This window comes from Mirounga leonina, unplaced genomic scaffold (genome assembly GCF_011800145.1).
Source record: "Mirounga leonina isolate KUSES-001 unplaced genomic scaffold, KU_Mleo_1.0 Mir_151, whole genome shotgun sequence".
Taxonomy (NCBI): Eukaryota; Metazoa; Chordata; class Mammalia; order Carnivora; family Phocidae; genus Mirounga; species Mirounga leonina.
Genome location: NW_023270377.1, coordinates 67,648,542 through 67,674,532, shown reverse-complemented (window position 1 = coordinate 67,674,532; position 25,991 = coordinate 67,648,542). Strand labels below are relative to the sequence as shown.

Sequence of the window (25,991 nt, the reverse complement as noted above, 5' to 3'; positions counted from 1 at the left end):
ATTATTTATTCCAATAGTGGTTTTTATTTTGTTATCTACCCATACTCCTGCTTTGTCATCCAGTACTTATCCGGACAATTTAATGCTCTTAAAATCATTTTTTTTAAATGTCTGATCATTGCATTGTATCTTCTAGTGTAGTTATATGTGAACATCAACATATTGAGAAAAATACCATTTTATTATAAACGGCTTTTCTTGTATTCCTCCTTTACATTATGGTTAAAGAATCATATTGATCTTTTAGAAATAGGTTAAATTATCTCTAAATGCTGTTACAGGATAGTAAAATGAGTATAACAAAATACTGTAGAAACAAGGGGACATTGGGTCTAACAGGGCTGAGAAACCACTGGTCAATACATGTCATACTCACATTTGCCCTCAGAACATTATAACGTCATTGAGTCCATATTTTAGCTTCTCGTATTTACTCGTGGCTAAACTTTCTGAACTGTTACTCTATTCTGTGGGTTTTTTTTTTTTTCAGTTCTTAATATCAGAGATTTAATCTAGGCTTTCTTTTAAATCTATACATTTAAAGAATTCAGCAAAACCTTAAAATAATCCATGCATGCTACTTAGATAAGACATTTACAATCTATTTCATCCTGCATAACCTAGGTAATTATGCTTTTTTCCACTGATTTTGAAGTAGATGTTTATATGCAGAAGTCTGAGACTGCAAGATGATCAGCATTAGCTTAGGTTCCTCTAAAACCTATCTAAATTCTAGTGAAAAATTTTCCAATGCTTCAATTAAGATAGGTATCCACAAAATTCTCATTTTACTAATTGTAAACCTAAGCAGACAGACTATGAGGCCAAAGGGGAATAAGCATCAAGGACTAGAAATCAGAATACAGGGTTTCCTACCTCCTAGGTCTATATTCAGAGAGGCCTTGGTTGAGGATTTAAAGGTGAAAGGCAGCCTCCCTGAGAGTGATCATGAACTGATGGGATTTAGGACTCTAATGAAAGAAAGGAGAATAACCTGAAAAACAAAGTAAATGAATATAAATAAAATAAACGGGCAGAAATAAAGGGAAATAATAGATTCAATAGAAGGGAATGTAAAACTCAAAAGTACATAGGGGGACTTGATGTTCTTTAGAGAAACATTTGGGAAATGGATGACCAGGTTAAGCGTTCCAGTGTACTAGAAGGAGATGAAAAACAGGTGACCAAGTAGAGTAACCAACAGCTAGATAAAGCTCTAATATATTACAAGTGTCTGATTAAATATAAAGTAGGCCAGGTTCCAGCTACAAAGAAATATCCTGAATTTAGAGATCAAGCCAGAGGCTAAAGCAACACCTGGGAAGGATTTTAGATTAAAGATATTTAAAATTTTTATGATGAGGCTATTTGAATTTATCATGAGTTACAAGAAGCTGAAAGAGAATATATTTTCTTTTAGATGGTGCTGGAAAACTAGCCACGGACATATGATAATTTAAAAAAAATAATGCTATTTTCTTTTTTAAAGATCACTGCTTCTAAAACTAATGGTGTAATGTATGGGGATTAACATAACAATAAAAAAATTTAAAAAAAAGATCGCTGCTTTTGAGGATCAAATGGGACACAAGAGAAGGAAAGCAAAAACATTAAGGTTGTTATCAAATCATCAGATCTTTACACAGTATTTCTTAGGGCACTGAGTTTATTAGGCTAAAGTTTAATAAAATATAAATTGCTGAAGTGACTTAACATTAAAAAAATGCAAATGAGTGTCTAATAATTGGATTCAGTAAAAGAACACTGGCAACCAGTTTAACACTTAGAAAGATGATAAGTAATCACATTATTTGTAGTCAATATTCATATTGTCTCCTTCAGTGCATGACCCACAATTTTCAGAAGAAAGCTATCACCACTGAAAATCAGTTTGCAAATTCATGTAAGATCGCCAAACCTTGGTAACGGCCAGTGTAGCTTATGAGAAACAAGCTGATTGCCTTTGTAAGTCTGGTAGGTTTTGTGGCTTGAGGAGGTGAAGGCTGTAACAGATCTTGCAAATAGTTTTGTTTCTGATTCACACGTCAGATTCATAGACAAGATGGAAACTGAACATACCATTGTCAGTGGGATGCAGAGTCACTTGAAATGATAAGGAGGTGGAAGCAATAGAGGGGTAAAGTTATATTAATGACCTATTTACTAAGTAGGGTAAGTGGGGTTAATTTTTGTGGATGACTTGAAAAGCAGAATAGACAGAGAAACCACTAAATTTGAGGTGAAAATCAGTTTATGCATAGTCGAGATAGGATTAGGTTCACCACTCACAATATTAAAGAAATTGTTAAAAAATTTTATGTACATACACACATATAAGCAGCATACACAATTTATTTGAATTCACTTTTTCAATACTTGATAAGGGGTTACACTTAGATCTCTGGAGTCTCATTTCAAAGAGTCAGAGTGCCAAGGAAATTTATTCAAGGGAAACAAAATTAATACTAAGAAAGATCGTTAAATGGAAATGATTCCATTTTAGAAGAAAAGTACCAATTTGCAGTTTTTATACCGTGATATTACATCAAGATTAAAAGTAACCAGCTGGTATCTCTTTCCACTCAGGATAGATAAAGGGGGCAAGAAAATTGCGTTTCAGCAAGAAGGATTCAGGTTACCTCCTTGTGTAACAGGCAGTAAAACAGATTTCCCAAGAAAGTTAGAGAATGGGATCCTCAGCAGATAAAAGATTCCTCTACCACGTGTGTCAGGGATTTAGCCAACACCCTCGCCTGGGGGGAATAAACCAGATGTTCTTGAAGTCCTTCCAAATGCCTGCCAAAATCACTTATTTTATTTTGGTAAAGAAATTATTTTGGGGTGATTTAGATATTGAAAAAAACCTGTAATTATGCATTTATATACAAAGAAGTATAGAAATTTGTCTTTTATTTTTTAAACCTTTTATTTAAATGTGGTTTAGAAACAACACCAAAAAAATTTTAAAAGCACACTTAATGTATTGTTCTATATCTAATTAGTATATTAACTGTTCTGTGAAAATTTTAAAGAGCCAGACATTTGAATATTTTTTGATAGTTTCAAAAACAGAGTCTGAACAAAGAATGAAAACTTTGTAGGGTACATTTACATTACTTTTAAAATTAAATTTGCACATTTTTAAAAAAAAATCTAATTTGGGAGTTTAACTTCATAATATTAACATGTGAAAACTTTCTACAATGATTTAGAGTTTCCTAACCCCAAATTCTGACTTTGATGATTCATTTTTATTCAAAGACTCTTGCTGTTAAAAATGGAGGGTTGAGGGAAAAGGGTTGGAGATTATATGGATTCATTTATGAGAGAAAAGTAAAATTAATGTAGTTTGAATGGCAACTGTGTGAACTGCTAGTTTGGAAGATAAGCAAGCTCAATTTTCTATTTATTGAGAAAAATTAGATTCATTTCTCACTGCACTTAAAAGATCATTGGAAAATTAATGTCTAATAATTAATTGCTAATTGTTGAATGCTAAAGCCGGTCATATTTCATACAGGCGAGTTGGCAAGAGGTGTCTGTATTCTGTTTCTTGACATTATATCCTGAATTATATCAACGCAAATCACCGTCACAGCTGACACTGATTTGCTCCCTTTTAGAAATTACAGTAGAAAGGCCAAGGATAGAATAATCATGTAGATGAAGTACCATCCCACTATTGGAGGTCACCTGCACAGGCCCTTTTTGAAGTGCTTGCAAAATAAAATTGGTATGGGGAGAAGCTGCCCGATTTCCCTTCTTTTCAGATCACCCTGGACGGCTGACCAGAAAATAGCTTTAGCGTCTAGTGCTATTAATTCATAACTGTCACCAGCTCTGACTTACTTAGGGAAGCGATTGAGGAATCAGTATACAAAACTTCATCGCGATCAGAGTAGCAGTGACATACAGAAGAGGCCCAAACAGTGAATTTTAAGGAGAGATGGTTACTGGTAGAGACATGTCCATGCAACACACATGCACAAAATGCGTCATTGTGAGTCACCGTAGGCACACTGACAGCAGCATGCATGGCCTATGTTGGAAGACTAAACCCCAAAGTCTTCAACTTGATGAGAATAATACAATTACTGTATTTTGTGATTCCTTATATCTACTATGATACAGTAGAAAAATCCAGAGGTGAATTTCAAGTTTTTAGTCAGATCCAGATTTATCCAGAGGTATTGCCCACTTAAACATTACCCTATAGTAGCTACAGGTCATGCCAGTGATTTCAGACTAAGATAGGACACAATTAAAAATGACTGAAATGTAATATAGAGAAATAGAAAATGACTGTCATGCATGTACAGTTTACTACTACAGTAAGCTTAAAACCATACCCCCTGCCATCCAGGAACGTGAAACTAGTTTTAAGGAAACAAAAGAGGAACAAGTGAAGTGATACTGTCATGTAGCACTTTGATTACTTTATTCAATCTTACACTCAAAAAATTTTTTTTTTGGCTGAAATAGGCTTATGTGCCTCTTTCACACTGGAATATATTTAGCTCGGTATTTGTTTCTTTCCAAATGGTTTAAATGTCCAGGAGGTGTTCATTGTCAACCTACCCTTACACTTCTTGCCGGAAAGAGGAGTTCCTAATCATTTTGATGACACAGCTGAGAAAGTTACAATGTCTCCAACAAAATCAAGCCATGATGTCTCCACCAGGCACCTGGACTAGCTAAGGGCAGCATGATGTTGCATTGAACAGGGCATACAGCAGGCAAGTTAACATGCCAAGTAAAGGGGCACTTTGAGCATCAGATGACGAGTTCGTACATTACCTTTGACATTGCGACCATTGTCTGTTTTGAGCACAGAAGGATAAAAAAAAGAAAGAAATATAAAAAAGAAGACTAAAATTATGTTATATACACTGAATTACCTCTGTAAAAACAATCAGAGTAAACAGGATGTAATGACTGAAAATGTGTCTTTGAAATTAGCATTTTGTACTATTCATCCAAGTGAAATGCATAAACCAAAAATGATATCTGCCATAAGCATGCATTTTCAAATATGTGAAACATTTATCTCACTTAATTTAACTGGATTCTAAGATTCAGATTTTCTAACTATGACAGTTCGGAGAAAGGCATCTCCAGCTGCTTGCGGTTGTGATAAAACCTTTCGATCTTGTCAGAAGCCAATTTTAGTGGCAGTTCAACCATCATTTACAAAGAAAGACTGTGCAACACTTAGTATGTAAAGTAATCTTTTTTTCATATGATTTAACCTAGTAAATTAATAAGGAAAAATATTTCTAAGACAACAGCTTACCTTAATAAACGAACTTATGTTATTAATCAGAATTCTCTTAACTGCCCCTCCCACAAATGTTCTTCAATGTATATTTTGAAAATACCAAATGGTGCTCAAAGAGTCATTCTTAGGCAAAAATAGTTGTAAGAAATCAGGGAAAGATTTGACTGTTAAAAGTAACGCGCGATTTATAAGTTTATGTTGTCACAGGGGACTTAGTGTAATAACTAAAATATTTAAGAAATTCATTTATATTAACATGGACCTGTTTTCAAGTCTCAGAGTGGAGTGTTTCCAGATTTATTTTGAGATTAGCAATCTGACTCTTTGATGCATATTTGCTACGAACAAAATATGCATTACTAGTTTTGAAACAAACAAAATAAATGAAGTCATGTCAAAACTATTCAAATATATCCAAGATTTGAAAAATCTGTTCAACCTTTGTTGACATCTGTGCTAATGCTGTGCATATTTAAAATCTTGGGATATATCATAATTGTTTCAAAGCTTACAATTGAAGCAATTTCAATAATGTGGTATATTGAATTGCTAGTGTAGACATTGCCTTCGACAGAGATACACAAAGTTGTGACAACTTTGCCCTCTTTGAGGGACCATAAAAAAGCAAAAAGGGATTATATAGAATTAATTATCTCCATCAGAAGCTCGGCCCCGAAAATCACTAGCAAAGTAACAACTGCTTGTAAGTAGTTAAAAATTACAACATTACTTATCAAACCTCAAATATATTAAGATTTGCAGATTCCCAAAAAAACCTGATTAGAAGTTGCATCATATGGCTAATGCTGTTTTAACATTCTAAGAGCATTCAGTCTGTGTCCTGGTGCTAGCTGAGACCTTATTATTTGTCCATGACAATGTAAGTGCAGAAATTAGAGTAAGTATTTAATGTCTCGTAGCAACTTGACAGAGCAATCTTATGTCTGGTCAATCTAATAATAAAACAATTGGGGTTTATATTTTCTATGGCTATTTTTTTTAAATTTCATTTTTCTAATACTATATACTTTTTATATTTACAAATGTATTTGTTCATGACGGATTAGAAAAAATTCTGGTCCTTCACCATAAACGGTTTGAGAAGTAGAGTTCTAAGATACTTGATAATGTAGATTAAATAAAAGGACAATGTAAAATATTATGCACTACTATATTTGCAAAGTAATTAAAGTTCTATAAAGATAGCATCTATAGAAGGAAATTTCTCTTCTTGAATGAGGAGGCAATAATCTGAATTCAAACTCTGCTGCATGTGGGATTTAACCTGTTAATCAGTCACATGAATTCATGAAACTGAAATCAGTTTAAAAAATTTTTCATCTTCAGGTGGCATTGTGTGTCAACTATACTCAAAAATAATAAGACATTTTTTAAAAAGTTTTCCAGCTTCCTTTGTCAGCGGCTCAGTTTCTAAAATATACCAAATTATGTACCCTTAGGAGGTGTAGTTTCTTTTATGCTAATCAGTGATTTTGTAGCTAAAATTGTTCTAAAGCTGAACTACAATATACCCTCTGAACGTATCAATTGGTAGCCAGATGACAAGAGCATCTGTCAGAAAGTGGTATTTTTTTTTTTTTGGAAGATAACATAGCTTGGGTGGGGGAAGAAAATTGAGGATGACCTCACTACTGAGGGTCCTGAATAGTTCTCTATCCAGAAATGTTAAATCATTCTTTCCCATAATTGTATCAGCAACTATGTACTAAATAAAGACCATATAGAAATGAAGAAAATAAAGTGAAATCGTGAAATCTGATCTAACCTACTCAGCACCACTATCAAACCAGAGGCTAAGTCTGTACCATGCACCCACTGCATATCATTTAATATGTAAGAATGTTATTATACCGTAACGCAGGCAATAAGACCAATTTCTGAAGTCAGTACGATTCCTAAAGATGCTTACACTAACTGGACTAACTAACTAAAATATATGTTGGTCATCTGAATCACCCTATTGGACTTATTGCTGTTCAGCCGTGGGATTCATTGCTCAAAGATCAAATTTCAGAGGTTTCATTCAGTCAGAGATATTGAGCATGCCATTACTACATAGTAGGGGGGCCTTAGATGATTATTCAGTTTGGGAATTGTCCTTGATTTTATTTTCTTTTTAAACTTCTTTCGACCATAGATTAAAATGGATGTGCTAATTGCTTTTGTACCAGATACAGTTTCTCAAACCTATCTGTGGAAAACTCTTCCTTCTGTTTTTGTGATATTGACTTAATTTCTTTTTGAATTCTTCCTGCCAATTCATTTTCTTTCATCATTTCTGCCTTTTCGTCTTTACTGTGCTCTTTACATAAAGCTCCCCCACATGATTCAAGTAGTATGGGGTACAATCATTTCCTGTTGTGTGTGGTTTTGAAACATACTTCACGAGCACGGTCCTCTGAAGTATGTTTCACACCAACATTTATTGAGTTCCTGCCATGAAAAAGGCAATCGTGAGACTAAGGCTGCAGAGCTAACTGTGCCGAAGCTCCCGCACTGGGGGAACTCACAGAAACATAGTTTGTGCTTTGCATATCCAACAGAAATGACAGACTTAAAACGTGGAATAAAGGTAGAATGTAATAAATGCTATAATATGTGCAAACACTGCTTTGCACACTCGGGTGTGAAATCATTTAATTCTTTTGGTTTGGGAAGGGGAAATGGGTCCTTATGCCTGTGAGAGGCAGAATGAGGAGGGACAAAGTGGAGAAGAGTTATTCCTGGCAGAACAAACTAATGAAGCAAGAAAATGTGTGATCATTTTTCGGAAAAAGCAATTATCCTTGTGCAGGTTTAGAGTGGAATATATAGTAGGGGAAGGAGTCCTGCAGGAGCAGGAAGTAAGACTTGAAAAATAATTGTGGCCAGCTGGTCCTGTGCACTACACTATGAGCCCAGTGATCAGATCTATGTTTTAATAAGAAAATTCGTAGCTCAGCTGTGATGATGAGCATGCATATTAATGGATATCACAGGAGGAACAGTGGGCCTCTCAAGAACCCGAACTTGTGGGATTCAGAAAAGTGGGACTGATACATCCATTCAACTGGTAGTCTGAATCTCCAACCCTGGGGGAAAGTTCAGTGGGTCCACAGACCCCTCCTACCACAGGAACGCAAGGCGTGGTGGATTGTGGACTTGGGAGACGGGTGGTCCTGGGTGTGAAAGCTGACTCTGGCGTTCTGTAACCTTGGACCAGTTATTTATGTAACATAAATAAGCCTCAGTTTCCTCATCTATAAAATGGGGCTTAATAATAATTCCTAACTCACAGAGTTGTTGTAAGAATTAAATGAGAGTTAATGTGTGTCAAGCATTTACATTGTCTCACACATAGCAAATACTCAGTAAATGTTGGCCATCGTCATGTTAATGATGAATTCTTTTCGCCAGCGTCTTTTAAGCATTGCTGCTTTCACTACTGGCTGATGTAAGAGTGTGAACACCAAGAGACCAGGGAAAAATAAATGAATTCTGACTTGCTCTGACTTTGGTTTTCAAGTTTGGTCTTTCAATACTCTCAGGGTTTGTTTTAGTTGCTTTTCCCCTAAAACTTTCCCCTTCTTCCTTCCTATCTCCACTCCACCCAATCATTTATAGCTTTCTGATGACTCAGTACACCACGTTTTATACACGTCTTCCTTTGGCAAGACTTGGTTAATAGTCCTGTGAAGGCACACCACTCATTCTGCCCAAGGCCTGACTATTTGCTAAATGCAGCAAAATTAATTATGCTTGAGATGATAGTGTCATCACCTAAGCGTATCTTATATAAAGCATTAATTAATATTCCATAAGGTAGGCAGATATTGGTTACCATACCATTTCAGAAACACAGAAAAGAAGCCAGAAGAAACCAAATTATTCACTGTAGTTCAAAGAGGAAATCAGTAACAACTCTGAATGTGGGACTCCTAATTTTTAACTGCCATAATCTACTTGCATTTCTTCCCCCAAGGCATAGGGATTAATGTCAAAATTAAAAACAATATGGAAATTACCTTTCATTACCCATTAATATTCATTTCCATATTAAAAAAAATAAACATACCTTCACTGGCATGTCGGTCTCTAAATATGTTCTTGGGGTGGACACTGAATCCTTCTATATCGTGAACTGAAGAAGCCCTCCGTATACTACAGATGCTTTCCTTCGATCTGGAATGAGTCAGCTGGGTACTTGACTGCAGCATGTCAGGGTAGAGTCGGTCCCATTGCCTTTTGGGAGAGGAATGGTCAAGAGGTCCAGATATATTCACCAAGGGGGAACATTTGCTGGGCTGTATCAAGGCTTTTGTATCATCTGCTTCGGAGGGGCTGCAGCTCTCTTTTGTAGGAGACTTGAAGTGCTTCATGGCTACTGAATCATCACTGTGTTTAGATGAATCAATTACTACCACATCAGGGTCTTCTTGGGGTAAGGACTGCTTTCTGTAAGTGAGAACTCTCAGACCAGGGAATTTAAACCCAAAAAGTTTCCCTACAAATGGAGACAGGAAAAAACATTATTACAAGACAAATACACACACACACAATTATACATATATAAGACATATCCCTTAAGACAAACAAACAAATGAACAGGTATCATTGACTCAAATTTAAATACCATGTAAAAAGAGTTATTAATCAATAATTAACTCATTTACAGATGGAATGAGGGATATTGTAGAAAACTTCTGAGACTAATATGAATTGCCACATAAGCAGTAAGAAAATAGTAAAATAATCTTATCATGTTTCTGATGGTTAAATATACTCCAGTGACATGAAAGTATTACTTGTAAGACACGAGGTTTCTTATTTCAATAAATTAAAGACATATTACACATTATTACATATTACATAGTGTTAAATACACTATACAACCATTTTTAAGGAAATGGGAAGGGTGGAGTACAGTTTAGAAAGGAAAAGAAGGGATAGGGTGTCATATGTAAAAGGGACAGACACAGGAGAGATTAGAGGGCATGTGTGTGTTTGGGGACTAGGGGTCTACTGTACTTCAAGTAAGAGGGAAGAGAAGAGGGCATAAGAAGTTGGCCTGACCTATCTAGAAGGTTTGTATTAGATAATACTGAGAGTCATGTGTGGATTAGAAAAGTGGGGTCAACAGGGTATGAAAACATTCCTCATTCCATTTGAAATTTTTGGAAGGCTTTTGGTTTCAGATAGAGATGTAAAGATAAGAATTTCTTTTTCCTGATATTTTGTGTTCCAAAATCTGAGTATATGGCATGAAATGTTATACATATCTCAATGGATGATGCTTAGAAGGACAACTAAATCTAACATTAAAAGGTGGGTATTAAAATTAAAATATTAACCAATAAATATATAAACTCACTAGCAGTAAAAGTGAAAATCAGAAAAAGAGCATATAATTTTCCATTCTTCAATTTGGCAGTAAGTAAATAAAAAAAAACGTAACATGGAGTGATGGCAAAAAATGCTGGTAAGCATTCTGGCACTTTGCTGATGGGATTGCAAATTGCTACAAATTCTTTGGAAAGTCATCGTACAATATCTATTAAAATGAAAATATGTACTTTTCAACCTCATTTCTAGGGTAGTACAAAGACACAAAAACAAGATACGGTCTGAATATCATCAGAAGGAGAATGGTTAAATAAATCATGGCATTTTTATACTTAGGAATCTTCTTTTTAAAAAAGTATACATATAGTTGTGTTTTGATTAGAATTAGAAGTTTATTAAAAAATAGTGTTAGGTGAAAAAGCAAGTTTCAGTTTAATATTTATGACATTTCATTAAAAATCATAAAAGGCTATATTTTGTCAATGTGAGTTTAACAGCAGTAGAGAAAGATGTGAAAGAACACACACCAAACTCGTAATGTTAACTGGCTAAGTGGGCTTGGAAGTGGGGGAAGGCAATGTATTGCATTCTTCTTTATATATCTTTATTGTTTGTTACATTAAGCATGCATTCCTTATATATTTTTTTTTAAAAAAACTAATAACTACTAAAAGAAATGAAGAGATAAGAGAAAACATCCAAAAAAGATTGCATGATTCAAAGCTTTTCTAAGTATCATCTACAAGAAAATGCCGAGTTTCTAAAACCCTATTGCCAGTGGGGTAGTCTATGTCCACATGGCCCCATGGCTTGACAATTACACATTGCCCTTCTAGTCAGTCAGTCGGAGTCTTTGGGCTACAATATTATCTACCTTCTTATATTCTTTAAGTGTCATGGGTACCCTTACCTTTAACATATTTACTATGAACTTTTCCTCAGTGCTTTGAGGATGGTTTTGAAACATGGAAGAACGCTCTCAAAACTCATGGACTCTTCTGCATTTAAATACACTCTTCCAGTAAATGCACACATAGTTTTAATTTTATATTTAATCCAATAACTCATAAATCTGCATCTCTAGCTCAGACCTCTTCTCTTAGTTCCAAACCTGCACATCTATTGGCCTCATTGACATCTTCACTTAAAAATCTTAAAGACACCTCAAAATCCTATAGTAAATCCAATCTCTTGATCTATCTCTCTGATTCTAGCCCTTTTCCTGATTAACATTTCTGTCCCTCAGTGGACCATAGGCCTCATGAGGGCAGGGCACCCAACTATTTTGCTTACCAAATCCTATCTCTGACAGAATGCCTGAGCATGATAAATGAATATCTATAAGCAGATCCTAAACTGAAAATATGCTTCAATTCTGTGGAAAACTAGGATATTTAATTGCTCTGACCAACTTAATTAGATAATCTTAGCCTTCTGGAATTGCACTGACCCATGTTTACCAAAAATGATTGATTGAATAGAACTCAGTAGCTCATGGAAATGGTGAACTCTCTACCATGCCCTTCGTACCTGATGCAACTCTTACTGTTAATTTCACCTTTTTCAGAGGTTATTAATTGCTACATTCTGGTTTTAGAGCAGAAATGTTTTAAACTTCTCATTTTATGTAAAATACTCATTACAGAAAATTTGATAATTAAGCAGGCTAATTTATTATTGTAAGCTTTCGTTTGTGAGCTAGTAGTTAACAGTATTCAATACAGTTGTAATTGATTTATCTTTCTGATGAAAGACATGACACAATGTGCAAACTCCAAATAGGTTCACCTTTGAGTTCTAGATTAATAAACTGTAGATGAGAGTAACCAATCTGTGCAAATAAGATTAAACAACAGTGTATCACAGTTACTGTTTTGCAAGCATTCTTACATAATTCTACCAACAATTCTTATATGCTCAAGTAAATTGCCAAGTTAAAAATCAGTCAACTGCATCAAAGTCACTTGATTAGTTTTTAATGCACATGGAATTGACTTATAAAGCAGTTTACAAGTCAATTCTGCAAGCCTATTACAATGCACTGAAGGTCAATGCCTACTTTTATTCATTCTTCATCAGTTACAGTACCCTCCTCCTTTAAAAACAATTCACTGCCTTTCTTAAATTAATGACCGCACAAGGCATTTAGTTTGCTCCTGTAGTTTGGTCATATCCTAGGTGGTACAGATGGTCTTTTCTGCATCAGTAGGTTCATATGACCATGTTATATTGCATTACAGATTTAGTTGTCTAACTGCAGTTCATCCAGAAAGAATACACATTGAGAATTTTGTTCAATGCTAGCACTTTCAAGCATGAAATATAAAACATAGATGAGTATAATCCTGTCATGGTTCTCACCACCGAAAAATATCCTTATAAATTAAGTCTCCATATTGTACTGTATTTGGTTTCTAACTTAACCAAAATAGATACTATTTAGCCTTTTGTTTACTAAAACGTTTGACAAATTTGAAATAAGAACAACAGAATAAGAGTTTTTACCCATTTTTTACACTCTCCCAAATAATTATAAGTACTGATAAACCGCTTACACGAACATGATTTTCATCTAAGATGTATCTGGTTTCTCACACTCATGAATGAACTGCTGCTACAGTCTTTCTCAGAACATGTCACTTTTAAGAAGCTGCCTAATATAAGTTTGGAAGCTTCATCTTCGTGTATCCTGTGTCATATTTAACTGAGAGCTTTTTACTTCTCACCCATGTAAGCACGCAGATAGTCCATCATTGTTGTCTTTAAAAAGCCTGGAATTATGACTCCAATCTATATACATAAAGATGTTAAATTTGTGGCTCAAGGCCAAACAGGAAATCAGGATAAAGTGAGAATAAAACAGCAGCTTCTTTTATTTAATTTCAGTTTTATCCAAGAGTTGGTGTTTTCTTGGGCCATAAATATCCATATTGAGGATTTAATGGGAATCATAACTCTCTTCTAAATAAATGTAGATAAATGCATACACACAATTTTATTTTTGATATCAGAGGATGAATAAGAAAATCGCTCCCCCCCAAGGTAAACCTTTCTACTAACCTCCCCTAGGGTTCCCTGGGATTAGTTGACTCTTAACATTACTTCCAGTTCTGAGTTTCTTTATATATTTATGCTAATCATAGTTTTCACAAAATTATAATGATCGCAGCTATATTTCTACCTGATCTCCTGTGGTAATGGGACTTTAGAATATAGTTTTACTAAACTTTCCAGAATGGAGAGGACCTTATCAATCTGAACTGCTATTTCTCTCTCTTTCTTTCTTATCCTCTCCTCTGGGAGCTGGTTCTTATCTACTTGAATTTGGAAGAAAACAATTTTTCTAATTTAAGAATCAATGAGAATATTAGAAATAATATTTCTTGCAGAAAAACAAATATTTCCAAAAAGTCCCCCATATATTTCTAATCATTGAATTTCCTCACAATTACAAATTCCCAATCATTCCCTTTGTTCAACTTCTCTGAATTTCTGCTAAGTCTTAGAACTTTGATTATCTAATAATTTTACTATGAAAACCCAGTGAAATATAAATCAGGAAGAATTTAGTCTTGCTTGGTTCTGATTCGTTGAATTATGGACTAAAAAGTAGAGAGAAACTTTAGTTCAAGCAGTCATGCAAACTAAAGGATACAGTGGGGTAAGGGAGGGGACACGCATGGGTCGGGGGGAGGGAAAAAGGTGTATTGTGAAGATCCTGAGCAGAGATATTTCCCCTCACAAAGGAGTAGAGGTGGTGGGAGGTTGGATCCTGAGAAAGGTCTGTGCAAAAGGTCTTATGAGGAGTGTTCTCAGGAGATATGCCTGAGGAAAAGGAGGAAGGCAGGATTGGGCAGAGGAAGTTAAACTCTTATGCAAATGCAATGGGAGTTTCAGCCCCCTCTCCTGGGAGCTCTGGAGCTGGAACAGCCCTTCAGAGTGATGTCAAATTCAAGTCAGGGTATCTGGCCTTTGTCTTCCTGCATCAGCTAGTCACGTGCTACAGCCACCCTGTGAGAAGTTCCATAACCTACATAAGGCAGTTCCCTGTCTTTGACTACCATTGCCAATGAGGAGCAGAGCTGTGGGCACTCAGTAGTCAATATTCCCAGCAGCAGAGCTGTCCCATTCCTGAGGAAGGTGTCTGGCTGAGTAGCACCGTGTCCACAGTGCAGAGCAGGAACAATGGCCAGATTTGGGTCTGGAAAAAAACCTATCATCTAAATTAAGTCTACTATCAGCTATTATCACACAAAATAAGGATTTGTGAATTACTGTCTATGTACCTTTCTAAAATCATGGTGTTCACACATCTGACACTGACGCTGGAAGCCTTAAAAATCACTGTGAGATTTTCTCCAGCCAAAGAGCTCTGGATGTACAGAGAAATATGACTTTAATCTCTGAGTCAGAGAGAGCAACAGATGGAATTTGATGGGAGAAACAGGGAAGATAAGTGACATTTCTGCCTTGGGTTTTTAGGGAGAAATTCCATAGAGGCACCCTGAAAGGAGATGAATCTTTCTTACTCCTAAGTGTGTAGTGAGTATACAATACTGCCCACAGGCTGCTAGAACAGCCCATAATATTGTCAAAGAAGGCAGTGGTTGGCAGTTAGACTGGGAAAATGGATCACTCAGTGGGAAGTCCCTACTGACCTGGTTAACCTGATCAGTGGGTGACAAATGGGCAGTGCAGCCAGTGTGGTCCTAATGTTAGTGACCAGAAAAGATCGCCAGGGAGTCCATCTATCTAGTAAATCTGAAGGTAAATTTGGGACCCTTTAAAAGAGCAGATGTGGTCAGTAATGCCTTGAAAGACTAAGACTCCCGGGAGATTTCCTAGGGTGAGAGATAACAAAGAAAAAGGCAGTAAGTGTGAGACCAGATTGGAACCTTGAAGCAATGTGAGTCCTGACCCAGTAGCGCATGGCACACGTGGGTGCAGGTGGGGGAGGTTGGTGTGGAGTAGCAGGGACAGCAATCACGGGAGCTGCAGCAGCAGCAGAGAACTTCTGGAACAGGTTCATAAATGCGGATGACGTCCGAGAGACACTGCTTCCAACCTGGCCAGGCCATCATTAAAGCAAAGAAGCAGAAAAGACAGGTTTGGGATAAGGGAGATCAGGCAGAAAACAGGATAGGGTGGGGGGCTGCTTTTAGCTACCCAAGGTTAAAATATCTCAGTGAAGAGGGACTGAAAATGAAAGCAAACGCCATCAGTAGTATATATACCTAATAAGGTGTCTGTATGACAGCTACTTACTATAGGTATGTTTCATTTATCAATACTGTTATTGTGTTTCTCTTCAATAGATTTCTTCCTTTTCCAAATGCCAAGTTAAAGAAGCCGTTCAGATTAATGTGAACATAGTAACACCTTAACCTAAATTGACCTGGGATGACCATACAGTCATCACATTGACAGGGACTCTCTTGATGAAGTATTCCAAACACAAATGGTACACACACCAGTTGCCCAAATGCAGTATGAACAGGGACTGTCCCTGATTTGGGTGTTGCCATACAACAAATGTTTCCAAATGATATGCACATGCAGACTTTCTGGCATGGATATGCTGATTTAGATGGTCATTAGCAGTCATTGTTAATAAAAGATAAAACATAATTTTTTCACCTACCAGCAATTTTCCTGATCTTAGAAATATGTATTTTGCCTAAATTCTAGGGGGGAAACATAAGATAAAGTTGATTGCCACCTGTGACTGAACTTTTCCCAGATTTCTTTTAGCAACCATGTCATAGTTCCCTTTCTAGATCAAATTTAATCTTTAAAAAGAGGAAACTTCCAAACCTATGGTAATAGTAAATATTAGTTACGTTGTAAAACCTTTAATTAAATTCATCTGAATAATAGATTGTTTCTATAATAATGCTCACTGAGGGGGAAATTCTATATTACTACAACAGTTCTTCATCTTTGAATTAAAGAATAACTTTCGGCTCCAATGGAGAATAGTGAAAATACCATGAATGCCCTTTTATAAGCCAGGATATAGAAAATTTCTTTGTTCCTTATCTTGAGGTCTGAAAACTGAGATGAAAATTTGAGGGAGTAATGTAGCTATTCAGGCAAATATATATCTTATGTGTCAATTATTCAGAATATTGAGTCCAAAGCATATGAATACATTTTTAGTGGTTTAAATTAGTTAGATAATTGTCTAAATTACCAGCTGCATTTTCTGTGTATAGACTTAGCTTTGGCCGAAGCTTTTAGAGTAATTCAAACTTTTATTTTAGTAAGCATAAAAGTAGAAATTCTCTTTTCATTTGGAGACTATAATTTTAATCACTTCAAAGATGATGGAATCTCCTTTGTCACACCTTAATAGATTAGATTAAATTAGATTAAAAAGTTCATTTTTGAAAAGAACTGTAAGAAGAAGAGACTATAAAAATTTAACGTTATTATATTTTTACATTTAATTTCATTTAAAATTTATTTTTATAGTTTTATGTAAACATTAACTTATACCAATAGTTCTCAAACTTTCATGGCTATCAGAATGACCTGAAGCGTTTGTTAAAACACAGATTGCTGAATTTCTGTGTTTCTGAATCAGTTGTTCTGGTGTAAGGTCCAAGAACTTGCATTTCAAACATGTTGCAAGGTGATGCTGATGGTCCCACACTTGGAGAATCATTGGCTAATGCTCATTCAGTAGGAAAATTAAAAAAAAAATACAAAACACCTAATTACTCAATAAAAATAAGTTATTCATTTGCTTTCATATCCTACAAAAATGTTTTGGATATTTATTATTTGCAAAAGGTTGGGTATGCATGGAAGAAAATACATCCCTGCTATGAACTAGAACTGAAGGGCTCTTGGCCACTTTAAATAAGGTAGGTTTTTTTCCCAGTTTTCCACAGACTTCACTCTTCTATTTTTATTCATGGCCTTCTTCAGTCATTTATGTAACTTGTCCACTAGGCAAACATATATGATCAATGTTGTAGTAAAGACAGGTATGAGGTACCATGATGTCACAAAGGCAGGAACAGGTAAATTTTGGGGGGCAAGTTAGGAATGCTTCACAGATGAAGAGTTCTTTAGAGAAAGTATCCTGGAAGGATAAAAACATTCTAACAGAGGGCATGTCATGTTATACAAACAAGGTGATATAAAGCATGTGGTGGTTTCAGGGAACCACCACTGAAATATGGGATGTGAAGGGGGGGAATTGATGGGATACAAGGCTAGGGAAGTATCAGAGGTCATTCCACAGGTATTTTGTATAATGCACAGGGCTTTGGAGTTTTATCTTGTTAGTAACAAAGAACCATTTAAAGGACATAAAAAGTTGAGCATTATAATTTGATGTACAGTAGTGTGACATTTGATCCTGAGCAAAAGATGCTGAAAGCAGGGATATTGGTTATGAGACCATTGCATCAGCCCATGAAAGATGTGTTGGAGACCTACTAGGCAATTACAATGGGCTGTGTGAGAGAGATACCCACACAGTGTCCTTAATAGAATTTGATCACTCTTTGTTTGGGAGAAGAGAGGGTTAGAGAGAAGGAGAAGTTTAGCATAACCCCATGTTTCCAGCTGTGGTGGCTTGGATGACACTATTCAGGATGTATAAAGAGCAAGATTTTTTGATGGAATGGGTGGATGGCAGTTGGAGATGGAAAGATAAGTCTTAGCCTGAAATGCTAAGTTTTCCAGAAATTTAAAAATCTCCTAAAGGAGATGTCCAGTGGGCAGTTGAATATATGAAGTCCTAGGTAATAAGGAAAGTCTAGAGAAAGGTATGGGCTGGAGATACTGATTTGTGAATGGATATTTACCCTGTAGGTCATGGATGAGTTTGCCCAACCAGGGTGTATAGAGAAGATGCCTAAGGAGAAGAATAAAAAAAGCTGCTACTGGGGGAGAAACAAATAGCGTTTAAGAGTAGAGTAAGAGGAATAGGAAAATGGTACCAAATTAGCTGCCACAGAGATCAAAAGAAACAAAGGAGTATGGTGTCGTGGTACATAAAAGAATGGAGAGAAGAGAATCAGATTTAACAAGGCATACTCAACCTAGAGGGCAACATACAGAACACAACAGAGTTCAGTTCTAGTGGACAGAGAAATGAAGGAAATAAGGAAAACAAGTGAGTAGATATGGAAAATCCAAATGCCTATAGGAAGAGACAACATAAATGATGAAAGCCAGCTAGAAACAGACAATAAGGACAGGTGAAGATTGCGGCCAAAAGGAGAGTCCACACCCCATTGAAAGGTGTGGCCAGTATTCTGTTTCAGCTTATTGCCAACATGTAGTCAGATACTCAGATTTTTCCAAAAAAGCCAGAGTTTCATTTTATGTGTAATCTTCCAATTTTTAAATGATGGCAACAAACTTGACTAATTAAAACTTTGAGAAAATATGTGATATAAACAATGTGTCTGTTGAAGTACAGGCTACTCTCAGCAGCATGAGTGTGAGCAAAGGGAAAAGAGCCATTAGAAAATATTGGGGGCGGGGGCTGGGATTGGGGAGGACAGGTTTTGAAGGGATGGAGGAGAGAATGGGTTGGCAAGTAGAATCTGAGCCTTGGTTAACGTTGTTGGGACATCTTTATTGAGGGTGGGCTTGTTAAAGGAGTTCCTGCCCACACCTTCCCCCTTGCTCTGAGGTGTGGAGGTGAGGGTATCTGTGGGGACAAATGAGTGAATTTGAGGTTAAGAGTCACGAGAAGCCTGACAAAAGTTTGAAATACTTGCTAAGGGGAGAAGTTGAAAGATCTGAAAAAAAAAAATAAGATCTCATATATAGTTTTGACTTGCAGTATAATCATTTATAAATTAATAAACAATAAAGTTCACAATTTTTCTGTAAATAAAAGAAACAATGTGGGCTTCTTTTCTTGTTGAGAAATATTTCAAGTTTAGTAAAATGAGAATATTTCATAGATTTTTGACACTAATGGCAAGAGTAAATTAACTAGACTTAAATTTAAACAAAAACTATCTTAAACCGATCTGAGGAGTAAAAATGTTATTAATTAAAGTTTACTTGGGGATGTGAGCTTAAGATCAACTTTTATAATGACTCAAACTGACTCTTCAATTTTAAAATAAAAATGTACAATGCATTCGTTTTCTGTTTGGATGTATATTATTAAATCAAGAAATTTTTGTTTAATTGAAGTCCCCATAAATCCCATGAAAATTTTTTAAAAAACCAAATGTGTGTGTGTGTGTGTGCATACATGTGTGTGCACATGAGAGAGAGTCAGACTGGTGATCCTAGACCCCTGCCATAAAATAGAAGATATATAAAACTCAAACATACTTATAAATAATTTAAAATGAAACTTAAATATATTTTATTTAAAATAATAAAGTGAAAGTCTCTTAAACTTGATTAGCAAAAACACATAATTTGGTTGTCTTCCACATTGTGCAAATATTTCATAGCAACAGATATTAGAGCAGAAAAAAAAAAGAGAACACATTTTCACCATTCTATTAGTTCTTTTAGATGTGGCCCCCATTTAGTTGGTAGGAAAGGTATAATTTTCTCTTCCATTTGATATCATTTCCATTCTTCAGATGTTAGGGTTTTTAAAAAAAACATCAATGAGAGAAGGCTTAATTACATATTTTATTTGGCATTTATATTTTTTGTAGCAATTAATTGACTCAATTATGCATTATTTATCAATTTGATACACTTATTAATATAATACTCTCTCCTGTACTTGCTTCATCCCAGGGGACATAAGACATCTATTTGTGGCTGGTTCTATTATCTTCAACAGAGAATAAGTTTGTGAGAAATTAGTTTTTCCCAGAGAAAGCTACTCACTTTAGTTGTGTAGGGTTCCTGACCAGAAATTAGATATTTATACTGAGAAATGATTTACCACTTTATTCGATGCAAAACAAGTCTCTAGAATTTTCTCAGCCCAATTAATCATAGTCCCTTTTTATGATACATCTTTTCTATTGTGCATTTAGCTTCTTTTCTATTAATTCTCAGTTTAATATTTCACCTTCTCATCTGTAGTTCTTGTGTTGTCACTTCACCTTTTTTCCCTTTATTCTGTCTTCATTTCAGGAGAGGCAGTTATATTTACAGAAACCCACATCTTCTCAAACAAATGGTAGCCTTGTCTCCATTACTCTACTTAAATCCTGACACTTGGGGGCTTGCACACCCACCCCCACACACTTACATATTTCTTATTTAGATAAGAAATTAGGCATTTTGAAGGTTAAGATGTTTTGGCAAAAAAAGAAGTGTATCAATATTTGATTTTCTCTTATTTCTTTTTTTGTTAGTTTTGGTGGTCACCACTGGAACTACAATGTTTGAAATAGCTAATACCATTATTTTACACAGATAGTAAAATTGTACTTAAAGAAAAATAATCAGCAGGATTTTCCCCAAAATCGCAAATAATACAAAGTAGAATTTGGATAGTATCAGAAGCTACCAAGTGTAATTTGTCTCTCTTTAACTTTTCTGCTCAATTTAACAATCAACGTTTCAAAAATTGACATCAAGTCAAGGAAATTCCAGAGTATAAAATGACGGAAGGGTATAATCAAATCTAATATACTGGTTGTAAACAATAGTCCTTTGTAATTCTCTGGAAACAATTTTATCTGCATATTTATACTTTCCCCAATGACTCTGTATAGGAGTGACAGCTGCAGTGTAGGGAAACCACTCATATTCACAAAATAAAAAGCAATCCTACTGAATTTGCTAAGGCTTACACATGAGATGCTATTTTAATCACAGTGTAAAATTGCATAGATTATGTGTTACATCCTGGGAAGCTACTATATAGATTATCTTCCATTCAAGGAATCAAAGTTTCGATTCTCCATTTGTACTTCAGTTTGAAATGAATACTTTTTTTAAAAAAATCCCCCCCCCCTTTTTTTGCTACGCTGCTGATACACAACTCCCTTTTTCACTACCATCCAATTTGATGGACCATGCAAGATAACTATTCTATGGGAAAATAAAGAATTTGTGAAGACAATGAAGAAATAAAATCAGGCATTCCCCCAAAACAAAAGGTCTTACTGGCATTCATGACCAAGATACAAGCTGACATTACCTAAAGTATACTCCCAGGAATCATTCAATAATGACTGAATTGGTTAGTGGGAGATATAAAGAAATAAAAATAGTTATCAACTTAAAGGAACAAGACTTTGGTATTACAATAATTTTTTTTAAGTACTTCAATTTTGTTTTTAAATATGTCACCTGGGAGACTGACACATTGGTGATTTTGATAAAGAGTTGTCCCCCAAGTGTGATATTGTTCAGAATAAGATATTCAGTATATTGGTATCATATCACATTAATATAGTTCTCCCAATATTGCTTTAACAGAATATCATACTGTCATTTGGACATACCTAAAGAAGTAACTGATACTATGAAAAATTCTCAGCTGGTATGCAACTGAGTATTAGTATTAGTATTAGTATGCAACTTAGGTTTAATGATATAGTTTTCTATGTGAATTTATATACAGGAAATTTCTTTTTTCAAATATTAAAGTTTTGTGACAAGACTTCCAACTCCCCACAGACAATAACAGATACCTAAATTCCAATTTCTTCATGGATCTTCCTAAAAACCATAGAGATCAATAAATGAGACAAGTAAAAATATCCATAAACTATGCCTAAAGAGTAATTAGAGACAGAGACATTACATACTTTAATTTACATATAGGCAGGGAAATAAATTCCTAAGACCACCAGAATTAGTTCAGGAAAGCACACTGCAATAGAGTTGGGCCAAAACCTAGTGAAGAAAAGGGGAGTACAAAGGTCTTCTCAGAGGGATGGAACACAGTCAAATACAGTTTATCCACAGATGAAGAGGACTCCACACTATGTAAGAAATACTGAGAGCAGATGTGTGACCTGAATGGTCAGAGCACTGGTTACTAAAGAGACTACAGAAAGTGACTTGAAAGTGCGCAAGACCTCAGTTAGCAGCCTTGGAAAAACATCACTTCTTTGGGGGGGTGGGGATGGAGACTAGTGTTGAGGATTGAATATATTTCACTAGAAATTTAAGACCAAAACAAAAGTGAGAAGAATGTGAATATCACAGCCTCTGACAAGCTAGAAATACTGCAACAAAATAAAATGAGAGGAGAAGGAAATATAGAATAAGTTCATCAAGTATCTTGCTGGTAAAAATTAGGAATCAAATAATATAATTTAAATTGACAAACGGAATGATAGAGGACCATTCTTAGGAGTGCAAAGATAAGAATTAGAACAGATATTATTAACTAAAATTGCATGGTGGAAAGGGGAGGAAAAGAATTACAGGCTAATTTTATTCTTGTTCATAGTAAGAAATCAAAATACAGTGTCTGAGGAAAAAGAGGAAAGATTATGGACATTATATAAAATTTTCTTATAAAGACTGCTACCAGAAAAAAACTACAAATACTTTCAAATACCAAAATAAAAGCAAAAACAGGATAAAACAAACCCCAAACCACACAGTTAAACTTTTTAAAAAAGCAAAGAGAACATAACATAATGACATGCTTTAAGAGAGTATATTTAACATAGAATATGTTAGTACTAAGAAAAACCATAGTAGTTATATCAGTAAATATAAGTACCTATTATAATTATAAATTAAAAGAGAAGTATCATTTTTTTCTTATAAGAAACAAAGGAAAACCTAACTCCCAGAATATATAAAAAAAAGCACAACCAAAACAAAGACTAAAAAGTGGTTTAAATATATAACAAGGAAATAGAACCAAGAAAATCTTAAAAAAATCATAAAAGACTACTTTGCATAATACTATTAAAATAAATTTTTAAAATCTACATAAAATTCTTGAGAAAAAACACTTGCAAAACTGATACTAGTTGAGATGGACAACTTGAATAGTCCAATCTCAGTAGAAAAAAGAAAGAAATTTGTCAAAAAGCTACTCCACAAATAAGTATCAGACCTGGATGATTTCACAGGAGAATCATACTTAACTTTTAAAGTTCAGATAATCCCCAAACTATTTGATAGTTCTTTAGCATAGAAAATAGAAAAGAATTTCCAAATTATTTTCTGAAGGAATTATAACATTGATATCAATACCTGATGAAATTGCACATATACACACACACGCACACAAATTACAGGTCAGTCTCCCTAATGAATACTGATGTAAAAATCCTAAATTAATTTTAGATAAAGAGAATCCAACAGCATAATACAAAATGAAATACATCATAATCATATGTGACTCCTTTCAGAGATGTTAGTAACCCCATTAATAAAATGTATCATAAAAATAAAAAGGATAGCACACTCATTTCCACAGGTGCTGAAAAGGCAATTTATGAATTTTAACACCATTCTTAATAAATATAAGTTAATGGAAAGCCTTAAAAGTATAAAACACATACAACTCAACCCAAATGCTATCATTTGAATTAATGAAAACCCCTTGCCATGCATACAAAAACCAGGAACAAGGCATGCTGTTTACCATCAATTTCTTTTGAATAATATGTTGGAGGTAATAGCTAGCACAATAAAACAAGAGAAAACTATTAGATATATCAGAATTGGAAAGGAAAATGTAAAACAATCTCTACTTGAAAAATTCATGAGAGTCAACTGGAAACTAAAGTAACTCACTAAGATAGTAGGATATAAAATTAACATACTCAGAAAAAAATCACTAGCCTTAAAAATGATCAGAAGATACAATGAAAGAGATGATCCTATTTATAATCTCAGCAATAACAAAAAGTTAAATGCTAGCTAAGTAGCAAACTAAAGAGTAAGAAAAAATTGTGAACACTCCTGAAAGACACAAAAACTAGAATTAAAAGTGAAAATAGGGGCGCCTGGGTGGCTCAGGCAGTTAAGCGTTCCACTCTTGATCTCAGCTCGATCAGGTCTTGATCTCAGGGTCATGAGTTCAAGCCCCACGTTGGGCTCCACACTGGGTGTGGAGCCTACTTAAAAAAAATTAAAAATTTTAGGGCGCCTGGGTGGCTCAGTTGGTTAAGCGACTGCCTTCGGCTCAGGTCATGGTCCTGGAGTCCCGGGATCGAGTCCCACATCGGGCTCCCTGCTCGGCAGGGAGTCTGCTTCTCCCTCTGACCCTCCTCCCTCTCATGCTCTCTGTCTCTCATTCGCTCTGTCTCAAATAAATAAATAAAATCTTTAAAAAAAAAAAATAAAAGTGAAAATACATGTAATATTCTTGTATAGAATGACTCAACATCATAAAGATGTTAATATTCCTCAAACTAATTTTAAAATTAATGCAAATCCAGTAAAAAAACAAAATAATTTTTCCTTATCTCAACAAGTTGTTTCTAGAGTTCATACAGAATGCTTAGCAAGAAATAGCCTCAAACCCCTGAAAATTAATGTCAAAGGGAGCATGTCATATCAGAGATTAATTGTATATTTAAAACAGTGTGTTTCTGAATGATAAATAAGCCAACGAAACAGAATAGAGAGTCCAGAAATATACTCAAGCACATAAGGAAGTTTTAGTATGTGATAATGGTGGCATCCTAAATTATTGCTGAAAAGATAGACTTTCTAATAAATAATGTTAGAACAACTGGAGAGCCATTGATAAAATGATAAATTAAATATATACTTTGCTAAACCAAGGTGTATATATATATGTGTGTATATATACACATATATATACACAGATACATATAAACCAATATAATATATATTATATATATAAACCAACATAAACGAAGCTAAACTTAAAATGTATCAGAGATTCTAAAGCTGTACAAGTTCTATGAAAATAATTTTTACAACCTTGGAATGGTAAAAGCTTTTCTTTTAAAAAGGTTTTATTTATTTATTTGAGAGAGAGAGAATGACAGACAGAGAGCATGAGAGGGAGGAGGGTCAGAGGGAGAAGCAGACTCCCCGCTGAGCAGGGAGCCCGATGTGGGACTCGATCCCGGGACTCCAGGATCTTGACCTGAGTCGAAGGCAGTCGCTTAACCAACTGAGCCACCCAGGCGCCCCGGTAAAAGCTTTTCTAATGGTGACTCAAAAATTCAAACTCAACATGAAATAAGTCAAAAAGAGAAAGACATGTATCATATGATCTCACTGATATGAGGAATTCTTAATCGCAGGAATCAAACTGAGGGTTGTTGGAGTGGGGGGTGGGGTGGGAGGGATGCGGTGACTGGGTGATAGACACTGGGGAGGGTATGTGCTCTGGTAAGCGCTGTGAATTGTGCAAGACTGTTGAATCTCAGATCTGTACCTCTGAAACAAATAATGCAATATATGTTGAGAAAAAGAAGAAGAAGAAGAAGAAGAAGAAGAAGAAGAAGAAGAAGAAGAA

The 25,991-nt window shown here is 35.1% G+C and overlaps 1 protein-coding gene across 2 annotated transcripts in view; it reads right to left on the bottom strand.

Moving 5' to 3' along the window:
- The window catches only part of KCNH7 (potassium voltage-gated channel subfamily H member 7), a 474,127-nt gene that overhangs the window by 123,473 nt on the left and 324,663 nt on the right, over positions 1 to 25,991 (bottom strand). For both annotated transcript variants that reach the window (XM_035007888.1, XM_035007889.1), the window contains exons 4-5: positions 9,354 to 9,782; positions 4,798 to 4,818 (exon numbers count right to left, since the gene is read on the bottom strand). In XM_035007888.1, coding sequence (XP_034863779.1) covers positions 4,798 to 4,818; positions 9,354 to 9,782 — 450 coding nt within the window. The remainder of the gene's footprint in view (positions 1 to 4,797; positions 4,819 to 9,353; positions 9,783 to 25,991) is intronic.